General features: G+C 39.3%; 1 protein-coding gene across 2 annotated transcripts; it reads left to right on the top strand.

The window, feature by feature from the left end:
* The first annotated feature begins 31 nt into the window (after positions 1 to 31).
* LOC119740211 (TGF-beta receptor type-1-like) lies at positions 32 to 27444 on the top strand. Of its 2 annotated transcripts, none has more exons than XM_038215426.1 (10): positions 32 to 231; positions 10484 to 10620; positions 11578 to 11761; positions 12900 to 13058; positions 14127 to 14375; positions 15092 to 15322; positions 15906 to 16073; positions 18014 to 18295; positions 21545 to 21675; positions 24090 to 27444. In XM_038215426.1, exons 1-10 carry the CDS (start codon positions 165 to 167, stop codon positions 24213 to 24215), a joined length of 1734 nt encoding a protein of 577 aa, XP_038071354.1. In that variant the 5' UTR covers positions 32 to 164; the 3' UTR covers positions 24216 to 27444. The 2 variants fall into 2 exon arrangements, with proteins under 2 accessions (XP_038071354.1, XP_038071353.1); XM_038215425.1 differs by having other exon boundaries at positions 33 to 231; positions 12897 to 13058.
* Positions 27445 to 27953: the final 509 nt, after the last annotated feature.

Here is a 27953-nt window from a genome sequence, read left to right as displayed (position 1 = left end):
ATGAAGCTTGACCCTTTTCTGTGCGTAAAACGTCTTAAAAAACATACAGGACATGCACTAAGTAACGTACATAGTATGTGTGCACGCTCGTGGGTTTCCTGCGTTCTGTCAACTGTAGACATGGTACTGAAGTCATCTAGATATTCGAACATTTCTTCAAGACCATGGCGTCGATTGGCATGCTGAACTTGATGTTGATATTTATAATTCTCTGCCCGTGCCTTATATTAGGTAAGATTTGGGTGAATTTCGGTATTATTTTTCGATGCATTATTTATTGCCACACTGTCACTGCCACTCTCATTACATGATTGGTAATCCTTACTTTTAGGACACCTCTATTTTTTACGAGTTCTGTTCAAAACTTAGCCCGACTGCGTCTGGCCGTACAGTACTAATCGCAAGCTCTGTAGAACGGCCAGACGCCCGATGCTTCCACAGAGACTGAATTTTGTTGGCCGCCGATGTAGCGATTTTGCTACATCTTTCGATCGCGATTATCTTTTCATCCAGGACACCAATTTCCAAAGTTAAGGTTCGTAGTCGTAGAGCAACTCATACCTTTTCGAAAAAAACGTTGTTTGGTCTCAATATTTTCATCCATCTGGCCACAAGACGAATATCAGTCATCAGATTCCACAAATATCGTCCCCCATGCGATCCCCCATGCGATTTCAAAATGGCGGCCGCGCTGTAATGTATGCAATATGCAGGCGCGCCCGCGCAAACTCATGAATATGCATAAACAGTCTGTGACGTATGACCTCGTGTAATTGGACGTGCGTGCGGCGGGGCCGTACTTCCAAAAATGAAACAACGTTTTTTCGAAAAGGTATGAGTTGCTCTACGACTACGAACCTTAACTTTGGAAATTTGTGTCCTGGATGAAAAGATAATCGCAATCGAAAGATGTAGCAAAATCGCTACATCGGCGGCCAACAAAATTCAGTCTCTGTGGAAGCATCGGGCGTCTGGCTATTCAAAACTGACTTTTGCAGATGTCTGTCCAGTACCAAAGTGACTTTTGCAGGCTAAAGCAGTCTTTAGAAGTCAAGAAGGTGTCATTGCCAATTGTTCAGATGTGCCAAGAAGTATCAGAATGTCAATTTTGAGTGTCATTTAGTCAACTGTTTTGGTGAGTCTTTCCCTTCCTATATAGGAACGGGGTCCTAAAAGTAAGGATTACCACATGATTTAGCTAGGGCCTACACGTTATGTTATTGACACGATCAATATTGAATTTGCGACTGACGTCCTGGGTATAAATTCTACCACCATAGCGAAAAAAAGTATAACCCATTTTTCGCATATTTTTACCTGACGGAGGAAGCTGAAATTTCGCTTTACCTATTCCTTGTGTCCGGAATTGTGCCTGCGCTGGGTTTAGAAAAGGCAAATATTGTTGATGTACCCTAACTTGGCGTGGCCCCCAACGTGGGGCACTTTGATTTTTCACCAGTAGCGCTAGACTCGTGAACGTGGCGTTGTATACTGCCACGCTGTTGACTTGTGTCATTTCGAACCTGCCTGGCGAAATCGATCTGCCATACATAATTTCGTATGCATGTTGAGTACGCACCTAGAAATCTAAATTTGCCTTCCCACGTGTTCAGGATGTGTCATTTCGACGAAATTTGCCGTCAATGAAGACCCACCATGCCCACACGAACGTGTTGAAATTAGATTTTAACGTTAACTGGACAAGTACCCAGGGTCACTTGTGTGCCAAATTATTGGAGCCCTCCGAGCTACCCGTCTGTTTCATGTGGCGCATATGATAGACGGCGTCAGATTGGCCAATCACGAGACCACATGATAAACGCAGCTAATAATATTTGAATCACACTTATGATCCGGACATAGCTCTACACTTTCGTTGAAAACATTTTCAGTATGAATTCTCTGTGTGAAGACGTACACGCGCATGCCGTTTGCTGCCATGGCGGCAGCGTGCTAGGTGTGTATGCACGCATGCGCAAAATCTTCAAACGGGGAGTTCGTACTGAAAATGATTTCAACGAAAGCATGGAATTGCGGTTAATAATCGGTTGCGTGTACACAACAGAATCCAACCTGGGCTAGGTGAGCTATTGACTGCCAGCACGTAAAATTCAGATAAATTTTCTGGGCGCCCTGGCAGCTAGCAGCACGGAACATCTCGATGTGGATTTCATTGGCTCGCAATATATAGCAGCGCACAAACGAACGTACGTACGTACACATACGTACATTGTACGGCTAGCTGGCCGGCGGTGTACACGCACAAGGGCGCACTATACATAAAGGATTCACTGAAGGCAGTCAACAGCCACCGGTCCTGCAGCGCGCCGTGTGATTGACAGGTGAACGATCCATGTATCCCCATCATGTAAAGCACGTTATGTGTGAGGTCATTAACCCTTATCGAACTCAACCCATCAAAGTTCAACAGTAGGTTTTGTTTAAATCTGTTGGGATAGGTACAGTACCCCTAAAACTGATGGTATTTTACACTGGGGTTGGCATACCTCCAGAAACCAAGTCCAACAGTGTGTGTGTACAATTTGCCATGTGGGTTTTGGAATTTGCCAGAATGGGTATGGTTCCATGTAAATTAGGCTGGGGAGTTACGGTTAAAGCTCGCAATTGAGTTACACACAAAAAGATGCCAAGAAGCCTCCAAAAATCAGCAGGAAATTACGCAGAAGCTGGACAACTGACACAGGCAGCAGGTTCTGAATTTGCTATTAAAGGGAATATACATCATTTGCTTTTGCTGTAATTTTCAGAAATGGATGGAATTGGGGGGTTGGAAATATAAAGCAAATATAGTTACACTGACTTTTTGGAGGTTTTGGGTTCGAAAATGCTATAAAAACCAAGAAAAACAATCATTTTCCTGTAGTCTGGTTCCCTGACTCCAGATAAGAGGAAACAGAGCAGTTTACAAACATTGGGGAATTGTAAGGTCAGGGAACCGGTCTAGCTGGCTTGTACCCGTTCATAGGTTTGTAATCGATTGCAAATAATTGCAATGGTCAATTGGGGCCAGTATTTGAAAAAAAAAGCCAGTCGTTTCCAACGCTGATCGGCCGATCAGCGTTGGAAATTGATACAAAAATACCACTTTTCTTGAAAATGACAGTATACCAGGTGCCATAATTTTACAGGATGCTTTAGACTGTCATTTACCAACAATTATTAAGGTATTTCGCAAAAACTTGGTAGTTTTATTTTTCGATGTTTGCAAATGTTGTATATTCCCTTTAAGAGGGTGAGTGTATTTTGAAAGCATAAATCAACTGGGTCTGCAGTATGAATGTGGAAATAACTTTGGAAACAAGTCCTCACGGTTTAAGTGAATGTAGGGAGTGTGGCCTTCGTTTACGGAGGTAGTCCAGTAAATAGGCGACTTTGCAACTTTTCATGATCGGTTTGTGTGTTCGATTTACCCCTAGAACTATGGGGTTTCGCCACTTCCAGAACTGTAAGGTTTTTACAGCAGAGCAAATCATTTTGATCCGGTGTCAATGTGACACCTGCCACTGGTCAAAATTTTGTCTGCAATCTTCGTGAATAAAAAGGTTACAACTAACAACTGTATAATGTATCTTGTTTTTTATTTAGATTATTGTTATTAATTATCCGCGGTCCACCTTGAAGGGGCTGGTCTCGGTCTCGGTTTCGAAACTTTTGGTCTCGGTCTCGGACTATCCGGTCTCAACTACAACACTGCCTGAGATACTAGTAGAGATCGATGATTAAGATTGAGGAACCAAAGTTTACCTTCGATCGGGATGGAAATTAAAACCCGTATATCGGCAAGGGCTCTGTCACGAAAACTGTGCCATTTTGAAAATGGGGAAATCGCTATGTGAAATCTATATACGCGCAACTTTTAGTATGTACATGCCGTGAAATAGTGCATAGAGGTTAGCACAATTTTCTGATAGTAGTCACACCTTTTCTGCTATCTGTGTAGCAGTGTCATAATGTTGGGCTCTGGTGTCTGGGGTAAAAACAGCATCAATTCGTCGCGCCGTGAGTTACGAAAACACAATTGTTTTCGAAGTTAAAATGTTACATTCTTATCCTGCCAGTATGCAGTATCACATTTCAGATTAGTATTAGCAAATTGGAAAGGAAAGGATTATTTTTGAGAAGGCCTGGACGTTATAATTACAATGATCGTGAAAACACGTAATGCACGCTGGAAATAACAACACCAAGTACACGATGTAAATCCATTAATACAAACGAATACAAATACGTGTAGCATTAAGACTTAAAATCCCTGGCGTTTTTATCACTTCTTATTTTCAAACTGCCCATGTTTGATAAGCCCTCTCTTGGATTTTTGAGGAGCGCTATTTTTTGCGCTCCTTCGAGACAGTCAAGGAGTGCCTGCGCAGTCGCACTCCTTTAAAATGAAGGACTGTAGACTGTTTCCCCTACCTTACAATTCCCCGACGTCTATAAATTGCTTCATTTCATCTTAAGTGGGGTCAGGGAACCAGACTACAGGAACATTATTATGTTTCTTGGTTTTTCCAGCATCTACGCGTACTTCAAACAATTCAGTGTAACAATATTTGCTATAAAATACTAATCCACCAAATCCATCTATTTCGGAAAATTACAGCAAAAGCAAATGTTGTATATTCACTTTAAAGGAGATTTTTGATTGAAAGCACCCATTTGTGCTAAAAAAAAACACCGCATAACCATGGAAAGATAATAGAACTATTTCCCAGGTTTGCTTGCAGCATTGCTGGCTACATGACATACACGTTCATGGCATCTGACTCGCACCCCTTGATGAAAGACATTGACAAAATGGGGAACCCCTACAAAAAGCTGAAAAACTCTATTGGTAGAGTGCCAGAATGGCAATCCGGATGTCGCAGGTTCAAACCCTGCTCCAGACAGTTTCTTTATTCAACTTTAAAATTGGTTGAAAAGATTAACTAGCAAACACGACCGTCCACACAACTGTATAGTATCTAAGAAATTTGCTGTTTTCATGTAATTTCCTCACAAAAGGATACAAACTGGATACGAACTTTTGATCCTGAAAATCAAGTCGTTGGAGCGCTAGTTGACTTTCCAGTAACGTTCCAGTATAGTTATTTTCAAAAGTTGCTTCAAACGTCTGTGTGCGCTAGAATCGCCATGTTTGTAAGTTTGAAACTAGTGTTGGAGTCACATAGGACATCGTCACTCACTTGATATTGCATTTTGTGCAGCCAAGTCTTATGTTAACTCAAATTTAGATGGCTTTATTCACTGCTGAAAATACATTACAGGCAAAGGAAAACAAATCGCCGCCACATCAGATTTATAAGAACGAGGCTTTCAAGTTTTTTCTCCTGAATTGTACATGTACATGTAAGACATTATGTGAATTCTGTTTGATCCAGCTTTGATCCGGGGTATTTGAAATATATGGTTAAAAAATCAAAAGCGCTAACTTTTGGCAAGCTTTGGGTGAATGTTTACCATAGAAAGGTAAGATTATAACGGTACGGTAAAATACGGTAATTAACAAGTACTATTCATTTAGGTCATAAATGGTGAAATATGAGAAACCTGGAAACCTTCTTTATAAGGTTAACATTTAACAAGGTCAAATGTTACTTTAAATTGAGTATTAGACATTTTAGTTATTGATCAGTTTAACACCAAGCAGACTACAAGTTTAGTCAAGTCTAGAGAAGAAAGAAAACTAGACCAACGCTTTAATCACTTGGTCTAGCAGTCCTGTGGGTACTATTCAAACCCTGTGCACCTACTAATGTAGGACTAGTAGCATGTATACAACGCACATGTACATACACAAAGAGAACATGCATGCATGGCTGGGCCCAATCTCATAGCATTGCTTAAAGGGACACTAGGTCCTGGAACAGCCCAATTGGGCTACAAAACGCACTTTGAACATGATTATGTTAGTCGGAAAGAACATTTTATAACTAGGATATAAACATCCACACAACTATCCTTTAAAAACTGGGCGTTTTTGTGTTATTCCTGTATTATGCATGTGAGAGCGAATTTCGAGGTCCACTCTCCTGTGGTTTGACCATTCAAAACCCTTCAAAATCTGGGTTCTGGCAAATTGGAGGACAAAAAATGCAGGACCTTTTAAAACCCTCCAGAATTTATTGTTACTGCACTACCACACCTTTCAATTCCTTTCAAAAGGTATTGAAAGGCAACTTACTGAATTTGCCCACAGAGTTGCTTCACCTTCCGAAACCTTTCGAAATTTTTCAAAGTTCCAGGACTATTTCACCTTTCAAAACCCTTTTAGTCAGGCAAATTTTAAATGTTTTGAAAGGTCTGATAATTCTCTGCCAACTGCACTGGGCATAGCAGGGTTAAATAAATACCCCATAAATTTGAGCTGTTTGGATGCTAGTTGTGGTTTCATTCGTAAAGTGTTCGCCTTTTGCGGATGTTGAAAAAACCACTTTTTTTGCATTGGTGATTGGTCACCGCTGTTTCCGAGACACACAACGTGTATCTCGTACACTGTATGAGAACGACACGAAAAACGTATTCGTACTCCGTCGTGTCCGATGTAGACAACCAGGGATTTTTGCTCTTTTCTCGGGAACGGTAAGACATTTGGTTGGTTTCCTTTCAACCACCTGTTTGAAATAGGATAAGTAAACAATCCAAAACAAGAAATTTTGGGGGATTTCAGGACCTAGTGCCCCTTTAATGGCCGATTTTGTAGTTGTACGTACACTCCGTCTATTTCATAGAGACCATAAGCAGTAAGCACAAAAGCACGCTTAACCCCGGAGGAAAAAAAAAGTTTAAAAAAAAAACAGTGACGTAACAATAGTTATCTGCATGCGCGCGTAGACGCTAGCCCGCCACGCCATTAAAAAGTTCCTTAACAGCAACATGCTATTCTGCTAACTGTTAAAGGGAATATACATCATTTGCTGTTGCTGTAATTTTCAGAAATGGATGGAATTGGGGGGTTGGAAATATATAGCAAATATAGTTACACTGACTTTTTTGAGGTTTTAGGTTCGAAAATGCTATAAAAACCAAAAAAAAAAATCATTTTCCTGTAGTCTGGTTCCCTGACTCCATATAAGAAGAAACAGAGCAGTTTACATACATTGGGGAATTGTAAGGTCAGGGAACCAGTCTAGCTGGCTTGTACCCGTTCATAGGTGTGTAATCGATTGCAAACAAGTGCGATGGTCAATTGGGGCCAGTATTTGAAAAAAAACCCAGTTTTTTCCAACGCTGGTCGGCCGACCAGCGTTGGAAATTGATACAAAAATACCACTTTTCTTAAAAATGACAGTACACCAGGTGCCATGATTTTACAGGATGCTTTACACTGTCATTCACTAACAGTCCAGCAAGGTATTTCAAAATGATTTGGTATTTTTATTTTTTGATGTTTGCAAATGTTGTATTTTCCCTTTAAGCAGCGCTATGAAATTGGGTCCTGGTCTGTATGCATGCCTGCGCTTGTACATTTTGTACAGTATGCACAATGTTAAGAACATGTACATTTTGTACATTGTACATCTTTGTTGGCTAGACATGTTCCTCCCATGTTGCTAGACTACATGTAGACCTGGGCGAGGTATTATTATCTGGGACATACCGGTATTCCCTGTGTCAACATTGCATACAGTGGCATTGAAAAATAACCTTTCTAACTCGGTTGCGTGCTGTCTTAACCCTAAAGGGGCCGGGGTAGCTTCTAAACCCTAAAGGGGCCGGGGTAGCTTTCCGCGATAGCTTCTAAAAAAATTTTTTTCGCGACCCAAGCCGTTATGACTTTTTAGCCTCGAGCTTTGCGCATCTTTTGATACCAAAAACATAAAAATCGGACCGCGGGTTGGCACGTAGCGAAAAATTTTCCGGCGCTACGCGCCGTGAAAACTGAATTTTCGCATATACGTCGTGTACACCAGGCAGAATTGCCATTCATACATATGAATAATTAATTAGCCATAATTCCAAAACCCTTTGACCTATAGTCATGAAATTTCTGGGGCATGTTTAGGAAGAGTTGCTCAATGCATGTGCTGAGTTTCAAAATTTTTCGCCACTCGATGGCCGAGATCTTAGGGGGGGGGGGAATCTGCCCCCCCCCCCCCCCCCCCCCCCCCCCCCCCCCCCCCCGGCTGAGAGATGGTCAAAATAACCCGGCCCCTTTAGGGTTAAGGCCTAACAAAAAGCTTCGTGTTTACAGTAACTCAACCTACATGTACCTTGGTTTTTTTAGGCCAAATTGCTGACCTCAGAATTTTGTATTGCCAAATTTGGCCAAAATTTAACATGATGTTTATTTTGAAATTGGTCAAGGTCATTATTGCTAAAACAATAGAAATCTTGGCAACGCGATAACTTCAGAAATACTTTACTTAGGAACTTGAAATTTGGTTTGTGGGTTGTTCTTGATAGCCGTAAGAAGCCTGTTGCTATTGGGGCCAAAAGGTCAAGGTCATTTATTGCTAAAACACTAGAAATCTTGTTAACACGATAACTTGAAAAATACTTAACTTAGGAACTTGACAGTTTATTTGTGGGTTGTTCTTGATAGTCTTAAGAAGCCTGTTGCTTTTGGGGCCGACAGGTCAAAGGCCAAGGTCACTATTGCAAAAACAATAGAAATCTTCCATTTTGGTTAGGGACACTAACTTTATAACAAACTGCTCGCATGCCAGGGGGATTGCGCAAGTCTTGCAGTATTTTTTGGTGTTGGTGGTCAGTTAAACAATTAAACAGGTCAATTAAACAGAATGCTGCTAAAGGTATCCTAAAGTAAACAAAAATAAGTATAGCAGACGAACAGACAAGCATTAAAAAATGTATAAATAAAAAAAAATTCTCTCTACGTCTCTACCTTGATAATTTTTAGGGCATTACCGTAAACACCCAACTGTTTTTTCTTGGGGCCTTATCTATTACTTTACATGTACACCCAAATGAAATCAAAGTCATAAAATCATGATTTAAATGCATCATCGCCACTGGCAATAATATAAAGATAATGTGAATGTTTTGTTCATGTTAGCCCTGTGATCATCTGTAGAAAGGGATGCTGGTTTTGGAATTATGTTTATAATGTATTTTGAAGTAATTTTAAATGAAGATAAAATATTACTTTTGAATTTTGTTTTGATTGGTGTGATTTGTAGGAAAATTTCAGTACGTGTGTAATATGCTATAGTTTACTGTCATTGTTTCTGGTACAAGGCTTGTTTACAATGTAAGGTTTTTATAGGTTGCCAGTAGGTTTCATGAAATGTCAGTTAAAACAGTCATTTTGGCCTTTTTATTTAAAATTGCTTATTTCAAAAGATAAATAATGCTAGTTGTTTTGTTGTAAAGAAACTTACCCCCGCCTCACATTGAAATTCACTACCTCTCATTCAAGTTCAGCGTTGCAAGAAAATAACCTATAAATGTTGGCCTGACCTATTTGTGTTTGCGATATCTTGGTCAGCAGATTGACTGTAAGTTGACCTCATAACAGGCAATGTGCAACAGTGCAGATGTAGATGTATTATGCAGCCTGGGCCTGGGAAAAATGTAATGACATGTACATGTGTGTATGTGTGTGTACAATCATGGTCCATGTATGTATAGTGTATGATGCAGGGGAGGGGAGACACAGAAAGAGTGCACTAGGTTGAAAGTACATGTATGCTTTACAAATCTGGTAAACTGTCCAATAAATTTCCCCTTTATTTCATCCTCTATATCATGCTCATGTATCGGTAGTCTTGTAGTATGGGGATAATGTTGTGAACAGTCACTCGTTCATGAATTGTACAATGTACTTCCAAAGTACAAAATGCATTGAAGGGCTTATCTGTTTTCATGCTATACTCCATGTGTACGTATCGAAAATACATACATGTAGTACACAGGCTGATTTTCATTTTGCCATGCATTGCATGCAACTGTTATACATGTACAGTACCTTATACACTGTGCATGTACATGTACTGGTACATCTACGTACATTGTACTTGTAGATGTACATGTGCTTATCTTGATGCTCATGTAATGGGAACCTTTTTATTTGTTGCAGTGTACATGTCCATATGTATATGTTGCATGGATTTATCTGTTAAAAGAAAATCATCCATTTGGAATGTGTACATAATGTACATGTACATGATAATGTTTCAATATTTTACATCGTATACATTGTACATGTATCCATGTGGATATTAAGACACCATAGGTTAGTATCGGTGGTTTACTTAATATCAGCCTGTATTGAAAGAACGCACACATTTTTACATGTAACATACCGGTACCTCCCACATACACAAGTCCTGTGAAAAATGTTTGATATTCATTCATATCATAAAAATTAAGTTGCAAGATCTAGAGAATGTTTTAAAAATTGGGTCAGACTGCTTTTTAAACATGACCACACTGCATGTACATATGTATGTGAACAGTGATCTGGTATTTTATAGCAAGTTTTGTTTGTTTCCTCTTGCAGGCACGGACACCTCTACCGGCGCAGTGGGCAGAAAGTGTGCATGTAATGACAAACCATGTCTTGAAACCAACCACACATGCGTCCTGCAAAACCCTAATGCGCTTTGCATTGCCATGAAGATGAGGGATGATTCGCAGGTTTGTCAATCCTCTGTCATAGTGTCATACATCGTTTTGATTTAAATGTAGAGTAGATCATTTGCAGAGCTATCCAAAAAGTAACTGACAAAAAAGCTTAATTGGTTTATAGACGTGGATGGCAATTAACTCGTTGTGAAATTATTCTTTCCGACATGCTGTCATTTTGCAGAAAAGAAGAAAACAAGGCCATTTCCCATGCGTTAAGTGACGCATTTTGGGAAATTTCTGTTAGTATTTGGTTTGTAATTCGGTGAATGGGTGCGCGCAAGCGTTGACGCGACGCACACAGGCACGGTTGCTGTTCTTCATCGGTTCAGTGCGTGACATTACTTAGCTGCAATCGGCTGAATGAGAACGTGTCCCGGACGCTGATTTCGGGCGCAATTCAAAACACGACTTTTGACAGATTTAAAAACATCACCGAGAAGTGAAATTCTGATCTCATAAATTCCACTTTATCTTCTAACATTCTCCCTTTTACAAATTTGATAGTTTTCCATCCACTACGTAGAAGATTCAGCATTTCTCTATGAGTAAATTGGTTAAAAAAATAAAAGTCTTCAGACATCCCATTATTAAACTTCACCCACCCATATCCTTCAAAATCCACCTACAGATTTTGGAGGATTTTTCGGGATTGCAGATGGTTGCGCCCATCCCAGCCACTTTTGCTTTTACAGTGTTAAACACAAGGATTGTGCCATGAATTTTTTGCATTGCGGGAGATTTTGGAGGATTCAGGACGGTTCAAAGCAAATAGACCCCTTGCTTGTGATGTCACATCTGAGGACAGATCTTTGCTCCTTTGTGATGCGCACGAGTAGACAATTAGTACTTTCATTGTCACTGAATGTAATAGCAAAAAATGCCCTCACTAAGGGCGCATTGTGCAAGAGGTCTTACATCTCTAGAGTTAAGGGTGAATTTTTTTCTGTGAATATTTGGACTTGTTAGAGAGAGGTATCCCTACTGATGTGCGAGGAGGACCCCAAGGGGCCAGAGGAGCGGCCATTCCCATGCCAGAACCCAGAGTCTAACCCCTACTACATGTCCAAGTGTTGTGTGGACCAGGACTATTGTAATCGGGAGCTGGTCAAGGATATGCATCTTGAGCCACTGCCGACTACCCAGCCAACAGGTGAGAATAGTGGGGGGAGGGGGGGGGGTGCATTCCCCCCCCAAATTTTCTTTGTTTTTATGAAACCTGAGAGAGAGTGAAGATAAAGTTTGTTTGTGATTGGTTGTGCCTAATATACTGAATATCCAAATATTCATTCATCCACTGAAGATCCAAATAGAATTTAGCAAATAGAATATTGGGAAAAAAAATTGAGCCGTCTCGAGAAATGCCAAAAAACATCTGTAATGTCATTTTATTCGTATATGAGTTGAGAGATTTTGTTTGGCCAAATGCCAAATTTACACGCATTATTCCCGTGCTTCTGAGTGGAATATTAGCCCTAATTTCATGATTTTTCATCTTTATAGTTTGTAAAATATCAGCCAGTCACCTTTCTCGAAAAAAAATATATATTGAGACATGATATTCATAAAAAGTTTTTACATCGATGTCAATGTTCGAATATTTCAATGTTTGATCAAATCCAAGCACGAATTATCGAATACTAAATTGTAGTGTAAGGAAACAATGCAGAATGCATGCAAGATCAGCTATAGTGTTATAATATTCAGGATGTTTCCTATGAAGTTGAAAATTTGCATTTTTGATATTAACCCTTACTCTCTGAGGGTAGTTTACTGCATGTCAGTTGGTTATGCCAATGCCCTCCAGCTGCAGTTATTTGGCAGATAACAAGTCTTAGCAGTGAAGGCTCCAATTGGCAGGAGTTGGAGGCCCTGGAGGGTGCCTGATACTGACCAGCTGGGGGCACTCACTTTGTTATCAGAGGACTCTCATTGTTCTCTGTGGCATGTATTGGAGTGCCTGTCCAGTTACCCTTGAAATGACATGGCAGATATTGGAGGGCCATGCAAAAAACATAGGAGATTTTCTTGAGGCACACATTGGCATGCGTTGGAGGGTCTAGTAGGGTAAGGGTTAAAGCTGTATTGTGAATTGTTCATATTTTAATAGTACATGTATCTCTGATATTGATATTCTGGCATCGATGTAATTACTGAACTGTGATTAAGGGTAACTTAAGCCCATCTGCCCCTTATCTGCAACCTCCTTTACGCATGATTCGAAAGAGATTCAGAATTGTAGAACCCAAAATGTAAACATTCCTCGACTTTTTTTTTTTTTTTATCAGAAGTTTGTAACTTGAAGCCCGCCTTTGGGGATTGTGACATGGAAGCATTTCTGTGGTATTACAACACCACCCTGAACGATTGTCAACAGTTTGTATACAGCGGCTGCGGAGGCAACGATAACAAATTCTACACCAAGGATTCCTGTCTTCGTCAGTGCCATGGTAGGTTTGGTTAGAACTTCAAAATTAGTATGTCCATTTGAAGATTAAAAAAAAAGAGCCAAACTGTCTTAATTCCCTTAAAATGGCCTGATAATAGTTCAACAATGAAAAAATGTAACCAAAATAATCTCATTCTTGGATTAGCTATTGACAACTTTGGCAAGTACTCGCAAAACTGAAGTACTCTGGAAACATTTTTTTGCAAGATAAAAGTTGGACATAACTTCATTTGCCCTTTTCACACTGTTGACTCGCCTACCCATGTTTAAAGGGACTGTACATCATTGGCTTTTGCTGTAATTTTCAGAAATGAACTATTTGGGGGGTTAGTATAATAAATCAAATATTGTTGCACTGACATGTTTGACGTTTTGTGTTCGAAAATGCTGGAAAAACCAAGAAAACAAAAATATTCAAGTAGTCTGGTTCCCTGACTCCACTAAAGATGAAATGGATCAAAAATACCGGAAAATTGTAAGGTAAGGGAACCAGTCTAGCTGGCCTGCACCCGTTCATGAACATGGAACCAATAGCTAGCAAAACAAAATTTAGACTAAAAAACATGGTAAATTTGGAGCAGTAATTGAAAAATAGTTAGGTTTTTCCAACGGTGGTCGGCCGACCAGCGTTGGAAATGTATACAAATGTACCATTTTCTTGAAAATGGCTTCACACCAGGTGCCATAATTTTACAGGATGCTTTAGCATGTCATTTACCAACATCCTAGTAAGGTATTTCGTAACAACTTGGTAGTTTTATTTTTCGATGTTTGCAGATGTTGTATTTTCCCTTTAAAGCAACTAGGGTCCAAGGTGAGCAGAAAGGGGTCCGATCGAACACGATCAACAGGGCGTACCTGCTCAGGTTATACACAGTTCGGCCATATATTTTGGATGTTCTATCTGGGTAGAGTCAGAGTTGTAGAGCACTGGATCCATGTTGAAGCCGTGTTGGATTCTCGCTAGCATGAAAGGTGTTCCTGAAATCGTTCCTGAAATCTGATCCGTAGAGATTTTGGATAGTGTGAAGGGGCCTGTTGAAACTCTTTGACCTTTTTTTAAATTCAGATTATAAGGCCAAGCCTGACGAGCCCATCTCCATGGTCAACCTGTCGCTGGCTATCGCCATCCCCGTCACCATCATCTGCCTAGCAGCATTCTTCCTGATGGCGGTCCGTTGGTACCTGCTGCAGAAGTCGGCATCCCGGCCCATCCGCATGCAGGTGCCTCTGATACCCGGCACAGGCAGTCAGGTCATTCCTATGGGGTGGAATCTAACAGATCTCCACAATACCGCCACCTCCAGCTCAGGTTCAGGTAAAAAAAAAAGAAGGCCTTTTCCTTATCTGTATGAATCTTCAAAGGTACGTGAGGACATTTGCAATTACCTGGAACGTGCCTTCCGATTTTACGAGAAAGTCCTAACTCAAAATGGAGATAGGACTGGTACCAACTACCCTGAGAAATGGTATCATTCAGAAGAAACAATCATTGGTGGTGTTAGAATTAGGTGCATGAGCTACGGAATCCAGTTACGAGACCCCAACAATTGTACATACATTTTGTCTGTATTCTCAAGATGTAAAATATCCAATGAGCTATACATTTTGTATCGGAGGATTTTGGAGGATTCAAGAAGATTCCTAGCCGAATATAGTTGCCTAGGAAGTTAAAGTTCAAGGCATATAGGATCAATTGCATTTATCCCAAATTATTATCAAAAGCTTACTTGGATTCAAGATCATACTGGCACTAAACACCCGTGAAATTGTTCCCCCTGGCTTGCTGTCATTTTAGGCGATTTCCAACAATCGGTAAATTGAGTTATAAAGACAAAATCGTGTGTCGTGATCAAAAGGTTGTGCATGGGTTTTCACTGTTTTCTTGAAAAGGGTAATATCCTCTGAGCTGAAATTTCGACAGCAGGTTTTAACATAATTCTTCAGATTTTGAGTGGTGTTATTATTGGAAACGAACTAAACTAAATTAAAGATTTACTTATTTATTAAGTTTTCTTTTTTATTCTCTCACAGGGTTACCCTTGCTGGTGCAGCGTACCATTGCCAGACAGATCACCCTTGTAGACTGCATCGGCAAGGGGCGCTACGGCGAGGTCTACAAGGGCCGCTGGAGGGGCGAACACGTGGCCGTCAAAATCTTCTCCTCGCGCGAGGAACGGTCCTGGTTCCGTGAGGCTGAGATTTACCAAACGGTCATGCTGCGCCACGAGAACATTTTGGGATTCATTGCTGCTGATAACAAAGGTTTGTGGTGCAGTTTAAAACAATTACCACTCCCCCCCCCCCCCTCTCTCACCGTTACAACTAATAATGTAGTAACAAACGGATAACGTATCACCAACCGATAATGTAGCAAAAATTGAACTATACTGTATCATTAACTGATAATGTAAACAAAAATTGACTGATAGTGTCGTAAAATGTACTACACTATCAGTCAATTGTTGTTACATTATTGGTCTCAACCGATGAAGTAACAAAAATGAACTGATAGTGTAGTGATTGTTACCACACTATCAGTCATTTTTTTGTTACATTATCAGTAAGTGATGCAATATTGGTCAATTTGTGTGACTTTATCGGTATTATCAGTTGCAACACCCCCCCCCCCCCAAAAAATGTATCTCCAGCAAATTTCATGCATCATTTGAATTACCGATATTCATCATTTGGAAAATAAAACACTGAACTCCTCGTGTACTGCGTTCCATTTTATCTGCTTGAAACAGCGCCCTCTACAGGTGGAAAGCCAATACATTGGCTGGAAATTTATGCTGCATTGTTTTAATAGGTGTAATTAAATTTGTATCTTGTTCCCAACCTACAGACAGTGGTATGGTTACACAACTCCTGCTGGTCACTGACTACATGGAGAACGGTTCTCTCTTTGACTTTTTGAACATGACGACTATTGACACCGCTGGAATGATCCGACTTGCGTACTCAACGGCAAATGGACTGGCACACCTTCATGTGGAGATTGTTGGCATGCAAGGTTAGTCAAGACCACCTTGAAGTTGTTTTTCAAGTTTGTTCTTTTATCGTCTTGTGATTATGTAGTCCTGTCAATATATTTTGTAATGTGTTATATATCATGATTTCAATTGTAAGTCACGGCAGCGTTAGGATTCAAATTCATGTTGTGTGGGCGAATTCATGCAGTTTTCATGTGTTGTGCAACAACTAAAAAAAACATGTGAAACACCCCCCCCCCCCCATTACAAAAAACGCTTTACATGTAAATCAGACTGATGGCATTATAACTGTCTCCAGGGTGATTAGTTGTCAAGTTACATGATGTATTATTCATAGTGACTTATCATGCCATTTACTGTTTTCTTTGTAGTTCGATTCCTTCATTGCATTTCAGTGTCACAATGGGCCAATCCACTAATCCTTGCTTTGCTGATGTTATGACAAAAGTCCGACTTGCTAGTATTAACTATGACGTGCGCATCTGTTGTTTGTCATGTGCACAGCTAGCGGGGCTTAACACTCCCTCTCTGGCTGGCAATTTCAACAAGCGGTCGAAATAAATCGAGTGACTGTTTTTAACAGTTGAGTGCTCCCTGCCTGCGTAAAGCAGGATTGACTGGCTGTGATTGTTATGAAACGTGATATAGCTATGCTGTGACTGTAGAAGATTGATAAGCCAGCTGTGCCTATCCGTTACCTGCTTTTGTCTGTTGATGGAATTTGACTGACACAGTGCATACAAGAAATATAATCTGATTGTTGGTGACTAGTCTATGTAAAAGACATGGCAGGGGAACAGGATTGAATTTGTGACTGTCTGTGACTGTTTAACGGTTTGGTCTTTCACAAGTGCATCTTTAAATAAAATAAAAAATAAAAAATGAGTTGCCTCACATGTACATCCATTTTTGCTATGCACTGTGAGGGATATCCAAATCAGTTTTTTTTATACAATCTCTGGATAAGTGCCAAGTAGCTCGTTGAAATTCTATTCCCTTGTTTACATGTTACTGCTCAAATTCACAGCAGGGCCATCAGACTCTCTCACACTGATAACCTATTTTTCATCAACAACAAAAATAAAATAGCTTTTCAGGTTACATTTTCTGGTTCATCATGTTCATTGGAAACGTATTGGTGTGAGTTGATCCTCTGATGTTAATGTGAAGATTTGTACTTTCTGGGGGAAGGTGTGTAGTTTTCACATTTGTGCTTGGTCTTTTTTTTTTTAAGTACCGGTAGCAACATAAGGGCAATTCCATGCATTATGGAAGAAAATGTAATGTCCGTGACAGTGCATTAACCCTAACTCCCTAGGGGGTATGCAAAAACGTATTGAAATTGGAGGATTCAGGACTGTTAGGGCTATGAGCTCAGCCTTTGAAACTAGAAAATGGTATTTTTCAAATCTAAAACATCCACCATCCAGTGATGGTGAAAGAACAGACTACGATTTTGGATCATTTCTCTGAATCATTAATTAAAAATAATGGTTAATTGGCTCTGTCACGAAACATTACATTTGCTTCCATAATGCAGGAATTGCCCTTAACTGGCAGTATTTAACGTACTCACTTGGCAGTATAACTCTCTACCCTGTAAAAATATCTACACTGTTTCTTAAAAACTGTCTGCTATAGAGTACCGAAGTGCTCCGCGTATTCTGTTCTATGCGCATGGCTCAAGTGTGTGAAGACATCAGCGCGTAAACCAGAGTGAACCAGAACAATGACAGCTGACGTCACACTGCGGTACTCTATAGTTTGTGAAAATCCTTCATTTAAGGCTTGTTCATACTCGGTGGAAAACGAAACATGAATGCGACTTTCTTGAGTTTTGTGCTTCGTATTCCCAAAAATCCAAACACATTTCAACTCAAGCGAATTTCATCACAATGTCAAAATCTGCTTTACATTTACAGTCGCTTCTGTAAGCAAAGTTGTTATTTTTCCTCCACAGGCAAGCCTGCGATAGCCCACCGGGACCTCAAGAGCAAAAACATCCTGGTCAAGCGCAACGGTCAGTGCGCCATCGCGGACCTGGGCCTGGCCGTCCGCCATGACTCGGAGCGTGACACGGTGGACATCGCCCCCAACAATCGCATCGGTACCAAGCGTTACCTGCCCCCAGAGGTTCTCGATGACACCATCAACGTCAACCACTTTGAAGCCTTCAAGAGAGCCGATGTCTACTCGCTGGGATTGGTGTTCTGGGAGATCGCGCGCAGATGTTCCATTGGAGGTAAGGCACTATAACGCTATGGAAGCACTTCACTGTAACTAACACAACAGATTGTTCAGTGTAATAGTGGCTCGTTACAGCAGTTTCCAATCGCCATTGCATTGTGTAATGGTACATGAAAATTGGGAGACACAGAGGGGATGTTCATTATACAGGGTGAGTCAAAAAAGGAAACCCAAATGGTGCCCCCTATATTTTAAAGAATTTCTGCATGTAGCGTTTTCCTAATCTAGGATATGAAAGCCTAATTTCATAAGATTTCTTTTAGTGAAAGAATCATTCTGATCACTCAAGTACATGTACTTATCCAGTTATGGAAGTTTGAACACAGACTGTTTTTTTATTAACTTGTCCACGGATCACATTTAAGGTACGTGATATTTCAGTAAGAATGAAACCATGTCGTATCCTGAAAATGATATCAGAACAATCCCATAAGTCTCCGGGGTAGCCAAGTAGAAGGCAGGGCAAGTCTTTAAACTCTTGACATTGTAAAGCATGATACTTTAACATTGGAAGCAGTAAGTTTTGAAATAAATGTTGTGATACATGTAGGTGCCAGTTATCATGGTTATGAGAGTGTTCTGATGTGTTTTTTGGTATGTGAATAGTTTTCGTTTTGCTGAAATACCACCTACCTTTATTGTGATCCATGGACAAGGTGTTCAAGATTCCATAACTGGAAAAGTGCCTGAGCCATTTGCATTATTCTTTCACTAAAAGAAATATTGTTAATTAGGCTTTCACATCCTAGATTTGGAAAGCGCTACATGTAGAACTTCTACCCTAACAGTCCTGAATCCTCCAAGTTTAATACGATTTTGCACACCCCCTTGGGAGTTAGGGTTTTAAAATATAGGGGCACCAGTTTGGGTTCCCAGTTTTGTTTTACTCACTCTGTAGACAAATGCTCATTATAGTGGTGTTCATGTGAGCATGGCTCTACTCTCCAGTGATTTTTGTGTTGCCCATAACTTGGGCACTTCCATGCCAGCGTGGCCACCCCATGAATCTTAAACTCAAGCTGAATGTGTGTGTTTTCTTAAGCTTTGCACCTGTCACCAAAGGTGTGAAACAGGGTACCCGCAGTCATGGAACAATCCTGGAAAATCCTGGGATTTTAAGGCATCATGGAATTTTTACAAAGAGTTGTGGAAAGGTGATATTCCAAGAAAAAAAAGTCATGGAAAAAACTTTTGAATCCTGCACAACCCATACGTGATGATGCGTAATATTTGGCTATGGCAGTCTTCCAGTTCGCATTCCATTACTATACTTCCTCTTTATACACGTACATGTAGATGCTTGTTGCGAGTTAAATGCACCATTGTTATGCTTTTGTGCTGCTTGGTGGTTTTCTGCCAATCTGGAAGGCTGAAAGGGAGTGGTGTCGCTTACCTCTATAGAGCAAAAGTCTCCTAAGATGCCAAAACAGCGTAGGATTTTGTCACAGAAAGCCCTAATTTTGTTCTGCATAAAATCATGGAATTTCATTTCAAGATTTCTGTGGGAACTCTGCTGAAATATCATCAAAGAGAGCTTGGATGTTTGGAGCATCCAAGTGCATGTAAAGGTGGAGAACCACCATAGAAATGGGCAACTTAACTTTCTCTCATAGTTTTGCACAAAAAACAGCCTTCTGCAACGACCATGTCCACTGATAAACTTGTGGTGCTTTGAATGGTCCAACAAAATTAACAGTCTAGTGATTCTTAACACTTCTGATCCTTATTAATAAAATCAAATGCTCCATTAGGAATCCCATTTTTTAAAACCAAGTCAAAGGTTTATCTTTGTGAGCCTTGTTTTGTCTAATTACAAATTTTGTTGCCCCTGTAACATTAATAAAACTATTCAAACAGTATTTACCTTTTTATCTACAAAATGTATGTTTTGTTATTTGACACCGTCTTTCAAAAAAGTACTATTTTTCAACAAAATTTGTGAGCTTACTATCCATATACATACATGTAATGCCTTCTTAGTATTTGACTCTTATTTCAAACATGTCAAAGGAAAAGACCTGGATACATGATTAGAAGTTAAAATATGTTCAAAGTCAACATAAATTTACAAGAGTGAGTTGTTTTGCACGAAACGTTAAATGGTTTATGCAATGCAAATGCATGCATGCCTTATTGTGGCCAGTTTTGTGCAAGAAGCAACCTGATCTTATCTTGTATCAAAAAGGTCAGTTATCTCCAGACAGTCTGATTTTGCATCTATAAGTGGCGTGTTTTGCATAACAGCCCCTTTAGTATGACTTGTTGAGTTTTTTGGTTGGTGTTTTTTTATGATCACTCATCACCAGTGTGTCAGTTGTCAGACATAAGAGGAATAATTGGCTAATTCTTTTTGTAACTTTGATGTTAGTTAATCAATTATCAGACTGCACATGAAAACAATTTTTAAAAATCTTAAACTCATAAAAAAACAAAGCAGAAAAGCCCCATGTTCTGTTCATCGAGTTGGTTTTCAAAATACTCTAAAAAAAAAAAAAAAACCAGAAAATTCCAAACCTGTTCTTTAGAGTGTTTTGGGGCGAAACATGTAGTGTGCATAAAGCAGTTGCTGCTATGTTCATATTACATTAGAACTACACCATAATGAGCACAACATGAATAATAATAATAATAATATTCTTATATAGCGCCAAATCCTTCAAAATGACGTTACGGGGTCCAACAATGTGGGTTTTTTTTGTTTTTTTTTACCCCAGTTAAGCGGCTGTTTGTAATAGTAGTTTCGATTCTAAAATGCCATGTGTAATTAAACATGAAATATTGGAGCCATTGGGTATAGACAAATGCTTCATATAGTGGTTTTCATTAATAATCAAAAATATATCAGCATTTAAAGACGCTCGTATTGGTAAACTAAATCACAGCACAGTAAATAAGTAAATAAAATTAATCGATAACCAATATACAACTGAGAATTGAACTGATAACTATTGGAACAGATGGATCATGATCAATTAAAGCAGCATTCCACTGTAGCACACATACAGTTTCTTGATTTTTGTGTAAATGAAATTGTCAGACTTCAAAGAGTCTGGGTGATTCACAATGTACTGAAAAGCTCTGAATTATCTTCTTTGTTTTAACCCTTAACCATGTAAACCCTTTGTGAAGCTAATTTGATCAGCTCATCAAAAACAGAAACCTCTTTGAAATCAGACATTGTCCAGAGTATCAGCGTTGTAGATGATCATTACAAAATCTTTCTCCGATTGTTTCCCCTTTGCAGGAATCTATGAGGAGTACAGATTACCATATTATGACATGGTACCATGTGACCCGTCTATTGAAGACATGCGTAAGGTGGTCGTCGGTGACAGGCAGCGACCCACTATCCCCAACAGGTGGAACAATGTAGAGGTAGGTCATTGAAATGTTGGAAACAATTTTTGTAGGTCATTGAAATGTTGGAAACAATTTTTGTAGGTCATTGAAATGTTGGAAACAATCAGAATCAAAGTTGTAGCCAGAGGGTTTCTGTGGGCGGGCTGTCACCGTGTTATGGGGAAGTTTTTTATTTGTAGGCAACTCAGGACTGAGTTATGGGAACTTTCTGCTGTCCCCACAGCATCTTCGGTCTCCATAGTACCATGGGACAACTTGTGTGTAGTCCCCAAGACTACGGAACAAGTATGCGTTATAGGCTATTTTTGGACCTGTCTGTTTGTCATGAATATGTACGCGAAACCATCAAACATGCCATTTCTTCAATTTGGACCCCAGATTGAGTGAAACCCTATCATGTGACTGGAAATGCCCTTTAAAACATGGAAACAATCTTTCATTTTGGTTAGATTCCAACATTTGTGGAATGTTTGAGTTAAAAGCCTCAACGAGGAGTTTTAACCACTACTTTTCTTTATTCTTGTAGGGGTCAAAGTTTCATACAAATTTATTGCAATGGGCGGTTTTTAGGGATGCCTTTAATAGACAAGTACGTACATGTATTGTAGATAGATCATGTGTTTTAGTCTGGTGCTCTGCCAAATAATTTTTTTGTGGATTTTTTAAAAGGGAAATTTTCAGCAACTTAGATTTTTTTTAAGTCGAGGCAAATTTAGACACCTGTTTTTCAACTGTTTACTAAATCCATGTGGAATGAATTGAATCTTATTTTGTGAAGATGCAAAAAAGAAAAAAAATCAAATCTATAATGAAGTGGAATGGAATTTATTTCAGGAAGTAAGGGATTTTTGGATATGGAAGTGAGGCTAGGAGTGTTTGCCCCGGGGGTAGAAGACTGGCGAAAACTGTACTTGAAAGTAGGATCCTCAGGTCGGGGGGGGGGGGGGGGGGGAAGCAAAAAAAAAAAAACCACAATGGTCTAGGATTTCTTCCGGGAAGGAAAAGGATACAGGAAGTCGTCTCAGCTATTCTCAAACTCCCAAGTATCTAAAACCTCAAATACACTAGCAGAAAGTGTTGATGGGCTACATGTGAAAAACGTCATTCCCCCGTGTGCATTCGTTTTATAGTACATCCTTGCAAACATTGTTTTTCCATGAAATTCTCTTAGACACGTTCCTTTTAATGTAATGTGAAGAGGTAACCATAGCAACCGTCTGCATAAGTGTCCATATTCTTTTTCCCTCCCCCGTTTCTTTTCTTTTTTTCTTTTTTTATTGCTTCTAGGTTTTTTTCTGCTGGTCTTATCAGCTACAAATTTTACGTGTATGTCTCAAAAAAAAATGTTCTAGAAATTCTTCTTTGTGATCAGAAACACCCACTCACAAAGTACATATTGGAATGTTTTGGCACATTTAAAAACAAATTTGGTTGATGTCTGTACATCATAATTTCCCTGTCTAGACATGTGACTCAGCTCAGCAGTCTCATGCATTCTAACAACTCTAATGAATTCACTGTCGGCATGCAAGAAGGGATGCTAGGGTGACCCTGAAAATTGACTGTTTGAATTAATAACATCAAGTAATTTCTTAAGTCATTATTAGGTTATTTAAAAATTAGATTTGGATTTTTTGGGGGGGGGGGGAGGCTGTAGGAGTATATCATGTAAATGTCAAAGTTTGTAGGATTAAGGAAAATATGTTATAACTGCATAAGAACTCATGGGTTTACCTCCATTTCAGTAAATAAAAGAAAGTCTGGAAACTTATTGTGAGACCGGGTAAACAACATGTGCTATGAGATTTATAAAACTATCATTTCTCTGTTTAAAAGAATTTTTTTTTTTTTTTTTTTTTCGTTTTATTTGAATGGTGTTTTTTTGTCACAGCAAGGCTAGCTGACCAGAAAATAATTAAGTGTTGACAGAATAATAAACATCAAAACTTATCACAAGTCAAGTGGAATTTTTGGGAAGAATTAATTTTGTGAAGGGGTATTTTGCTGTTTTTGGCTCAAATTGCCAAAAAAACGTGTGGCGCAAAAATATAATTGGTTTAAGTGTAAAATTAATTTGCTCATGCCGAGACTCCTTTATAATGTGTTCCTGTTGGGGCTAATGATGAAAAGGGTTGATAAAAGTAATGAAATTAGTTAGGAAGACTGGGATTGACAACATCCCTTTAGTAACTTTGGTATTTTCTCACCTTAGGCCTTCATTTATTCACCATGAACTGTAGTTATTTGAAACTCAAGAGTCATTTTTGTGATGGAAACTGCCAACCACATGCCGAAGGGCCACTCTAGGTGATGACTGCAAATAAGAAATAGAGAAGCAAGTTAGAGAGAGAGAGAAGGAAATCATTGATATTTCGCTTAAAATTGATAAGTTATCAGCGGTATGTTTTTCCCTTCTTATTCACCCCCAGCCACTGCGTGTCCTGGCCAAAGTCATGAAGGAATGCTGGTACCACAGCGCAGCCGCCCGCCTGACGGCACTCCGCATCAAGAAGACCCTTGACAACCTACGCGTTGCCGAGGATGTCAAGTTATAGAAAGCTTCGGCCAGACCAGATGAAAAATGAAATGCAGCTGTAAAAGATGAAATGTTATATTTTTTTTTTTTTTTTTTTTTTTTTCGTCGGATGAGATTCAAGTAACTTGAAATGCTGACTTAGAGCTGACGGCTTTTGCACCGGTCAAACTTTGTAAAATATGAACAGAAAAAGAAAGTGAAGGGATAAAAGAGAGTTTGGATTTGCTCTCGCAGCAATTTGAGTTGGACTCTTATGGAGCATCAGTTTGGCATGAAACTTTGGAGGAAATTTCTGCGGTGGAAGCACTTGAAGTACAGCTGTATGTAAACGCATCCAGTGGAGGACCTTGAACAATAGAGGACAATAAGGTCCACGAATGGGTGAAGATCCACACTTGAAAATCATGTACGAATCCAATTGGGGTTTTTTTCCCCAAGAAGGTAAAGTAAAAACGATAGGAAGAAATTGGTCCATGATTGAAAATGTTTACACACTTGTGTGCGTGTGTGTGGAGCAACAATTACAATCAGGAAACGGATTATGGATTTTGTATGTTACAAGAATCTCCAAAGTCAAGTGATTCGGTGGCTGCTTCTTGCTTTGACTTTTCACTCCTTCTACCGGGCAAAGACCAACAAAGTCTTCACCGATTGGAATTTGATGTCGAGAGGGATTTTGTTGTTTTTAAGTGAATGGACATCAGAATATGAGCATCAACTGCAACATTTAAAGAAGGTTGAGAAAAGGGACTTTGTCATGAATGAAATGTTCACCATTTCTTCCATTGTAGACAAGTTGGTGGTGATGTGTTTTCCTTCTTTTTTTTAATTTGAAAAAGATATTAAGTATATGATCTGGATAATTTTTTCCTGTGCTGTGAAATTGGAGATGTAGATGGTCAAGATGTAGATGGGTCGTTCTGTAACTTAAGGGTCCAAAGTGTGAACTTTTTTCATCCCTGTTACCTTGGTACTTTGTAATTCACCGTTTAAGCATCTTTAAGAACACCTTCAAACAATTTTGTATTTGTTGGGTAGGTAGTTTGCTGTTCATAATCACTCTTGGAGGACGACTGCATGAAGGAGTGCATCAGAATTATAAAATCTTAGATGTCAGATGTAACAGGGACAGGAAAAAACCAGTGGACCCCAAACTGATAGAAAGACCCGAATGCAAACAACGCAGCAAAGATCATGACTTGAAAAATACGACTGAATCCTATAAAATGGTGAAAGAGGAAGATCCTCTATTTCTCTCTTAACTTTTACAAATGTAAGCACCACTGTAGGAAAATGTACCATAGTGTTAATAATTATTGAGAATTTCTGTAAGGTAATAACTTCTGTATGCCACCTTCATAAGTTTATGTAAAGTTAATAACCATGTACATGTACAAATTCCTCAGAGATATGAGGCGGAGAATCCTGCTTAGCCTGGGAAACAATGCTTACTTGTTACAGCGAACACAGGTTTTCTGTTCAGACGGGTATCTGCTGATTTTTGCTCGGCATACAAATTTGCAAAAGGGATGATTTTCTGCTTACCATCTCTATGAAAGTGGAAAGTATTAACAGACGATTATGCTTATTATGTCTACAATTGTTCCTACTTTAACATTTTTTCTGCCGGGTTTTACTCAAATAACAACTTTGAAGATAAAAGTGCAGACAAGGGAGTTTCTCGGACGCAGTCGCACCAGATTTCCATTAGAGAAGACGTCAACAGGTGACCAGTGCCATTGATGGGATTTTTGCTGCATAACAGTCAATTCTTTTAAAGGAAATTTTTTTCAGATGAAGCAGCATACATGTATATATGCAGAGTTTCAGATTGCCTCAGTGCTACAGATATTCACACTTGTAGCCATGTCTATCACAGGTCAAATCGCTAGTAAGGCACAAGTAACCAGCCATATGGTTGCAAAGGGCGATTTCTAAAGGTTACGTAACACTTTATTTTGAATGAAACTACATGTACACAGACATGTTCACACAGGCGGGCGAAATCTTTAAAAATTAATTTCTCCCGTTTGGAAGACCGTATCTTCATGCAACTTTCAGGGTTTATTTCCCTTAAAATGATCCAATTATGTGCTAAAAATCATTGTGATATGTTCATTACTTTTGTTGACATTGGAAAATAGGCCTGGCTAAGTGCATTTTTGAAAGTTGTAACACTGGCGTTGGCAATGTCTGTCAATTTTTTCAAGCCTCACAAATATTAATAAGGTTCCTATCCATTATGGTGTGTAGTAAAAATGAGCATAAAAACTTCCTTCACGAGTTATTAATTAATAAATACCACCCCTTTTGCCGGCTTCCATTGGTCGATACCGAGACCCACGCAAAGTCACGCCAGGTGACGCTAATGAATATGCTTGTAACCCGTTGTTATTGTGCTGCCAGGCTCGTCGAGATTTTCCTTAGAGATAGTTCGAGCTGTAACACAAGCGTAAGCAACAACAGATCAAGTTGAAATTCGGAATATACTTAGATGATATAAGTGTTCAACTACTCATTAAATAACAACTTGAGTAGATTCCAAGAAATTGAGACAAAAACTTAGATATGGGGAAGTTTTTTAACGATTTCTTCCAGACTTGCAGGTCTGGAATACCAGTAACCAGTATTTCACTGACACGAAGTTTAGAATTTCTTCTTCCGTTATAATTTAACATTTTCAATCATACTGAGCATATTTTCTGAGAAACACAACGTTCAAAATGCCATGTTTTGGGGGGTGCATGAATTTCACTGCTCTGTTACAGCGCGTAAGTACATAATCAGATTAGCTTTGCTTGACAACCAGCCATGCTTCGCCCTCGCAACCATATGGCTGTAACGAGGAATGAACAATGACAAGATTTGGCTGTGAATAGTTTCAGATTTGGCTATGAGCCCCACCCACCCACCCCACACCGTTGGTAACACCCATCATGGCTGTGATTGGTCAAATTATCTTGGGGTGGGGCTTAACAGATACTAATTTGCATAGAGTCCATTTGCACACATCCAGACTTTGCTTTGATATATTGTTCACTTGTTATTTTCTTTCATTTGAAGTCTTATATCTTTAATCTAAGAATCTAATACGACAATTTACAATTATATTACATATTTACGTCAAATTTGTACTGCAAACTGTTTTCGGTCAAGTTCATTTTGCAGATCGACTGATTACTGCAAGCGCTGTAGGATTGAATAATGACATTGTAATTTATTGTGGTTTAAATTCAATTGAACATGTATTTGTTGTTTGTGTCATACATAGTGCATTTTCTCATTAAGTACCTCATATTCATTGTTAATATGATCCGTTTACCTCATATATGTACATGTACACATTGTGTGTGCATGCTTACATGACAAATCTCCATGATCTGACGATGGTGGGCCGTTTTTTCAAGATAAAAACGCGTCTGTACAGAATTCAGTTTAAACAACTGTTTGAGAAGTGTACCAGAGTTTAGGGCTCTCTGAACATAAACAAGGTGTTATTATCCAAGAAAGCCAAACAGAAAAAAGAAAATAGTTGTTCAAGCTCGCACAATGGATGAAACGGGCATTAAATACCCCAGCTGCCCATATATTGGATAAAAATTAGATACCTCTTATTGCTCATAGTGGTGCTCATAGTACTGTGTACTTTTTGGATCATACCAAGTGAAAAGTCACAAGTATGATTTTACTAGGAATTTGTTACAAATCTTGGGCCCCAAAGTGAACTCCATCTCAAGAGATCTAGAATTGTGTAAAG

Source organism: Patiria miniata, unplaced genomic scaffold (genome assembly GCF_015706575.1).
Source record: "Patiria miniata isolate m_02_andy unplaced genomic scaffold, ASM1570657v1 HiC_scaffold_5, whole genome shotgun sequence".
Classification (NCBI taxonomy): Eukaryota; Metazoa; Echinodermata; class Asteroidea; order Valvatida; family Asterinidae; genus Patiria; species Patiria miniata.
The sequence above is the reverse complement of the archived record's forward strand: the minus strand, read 5'-3'. Positions and strand labels throughout refer to the sequence as shown.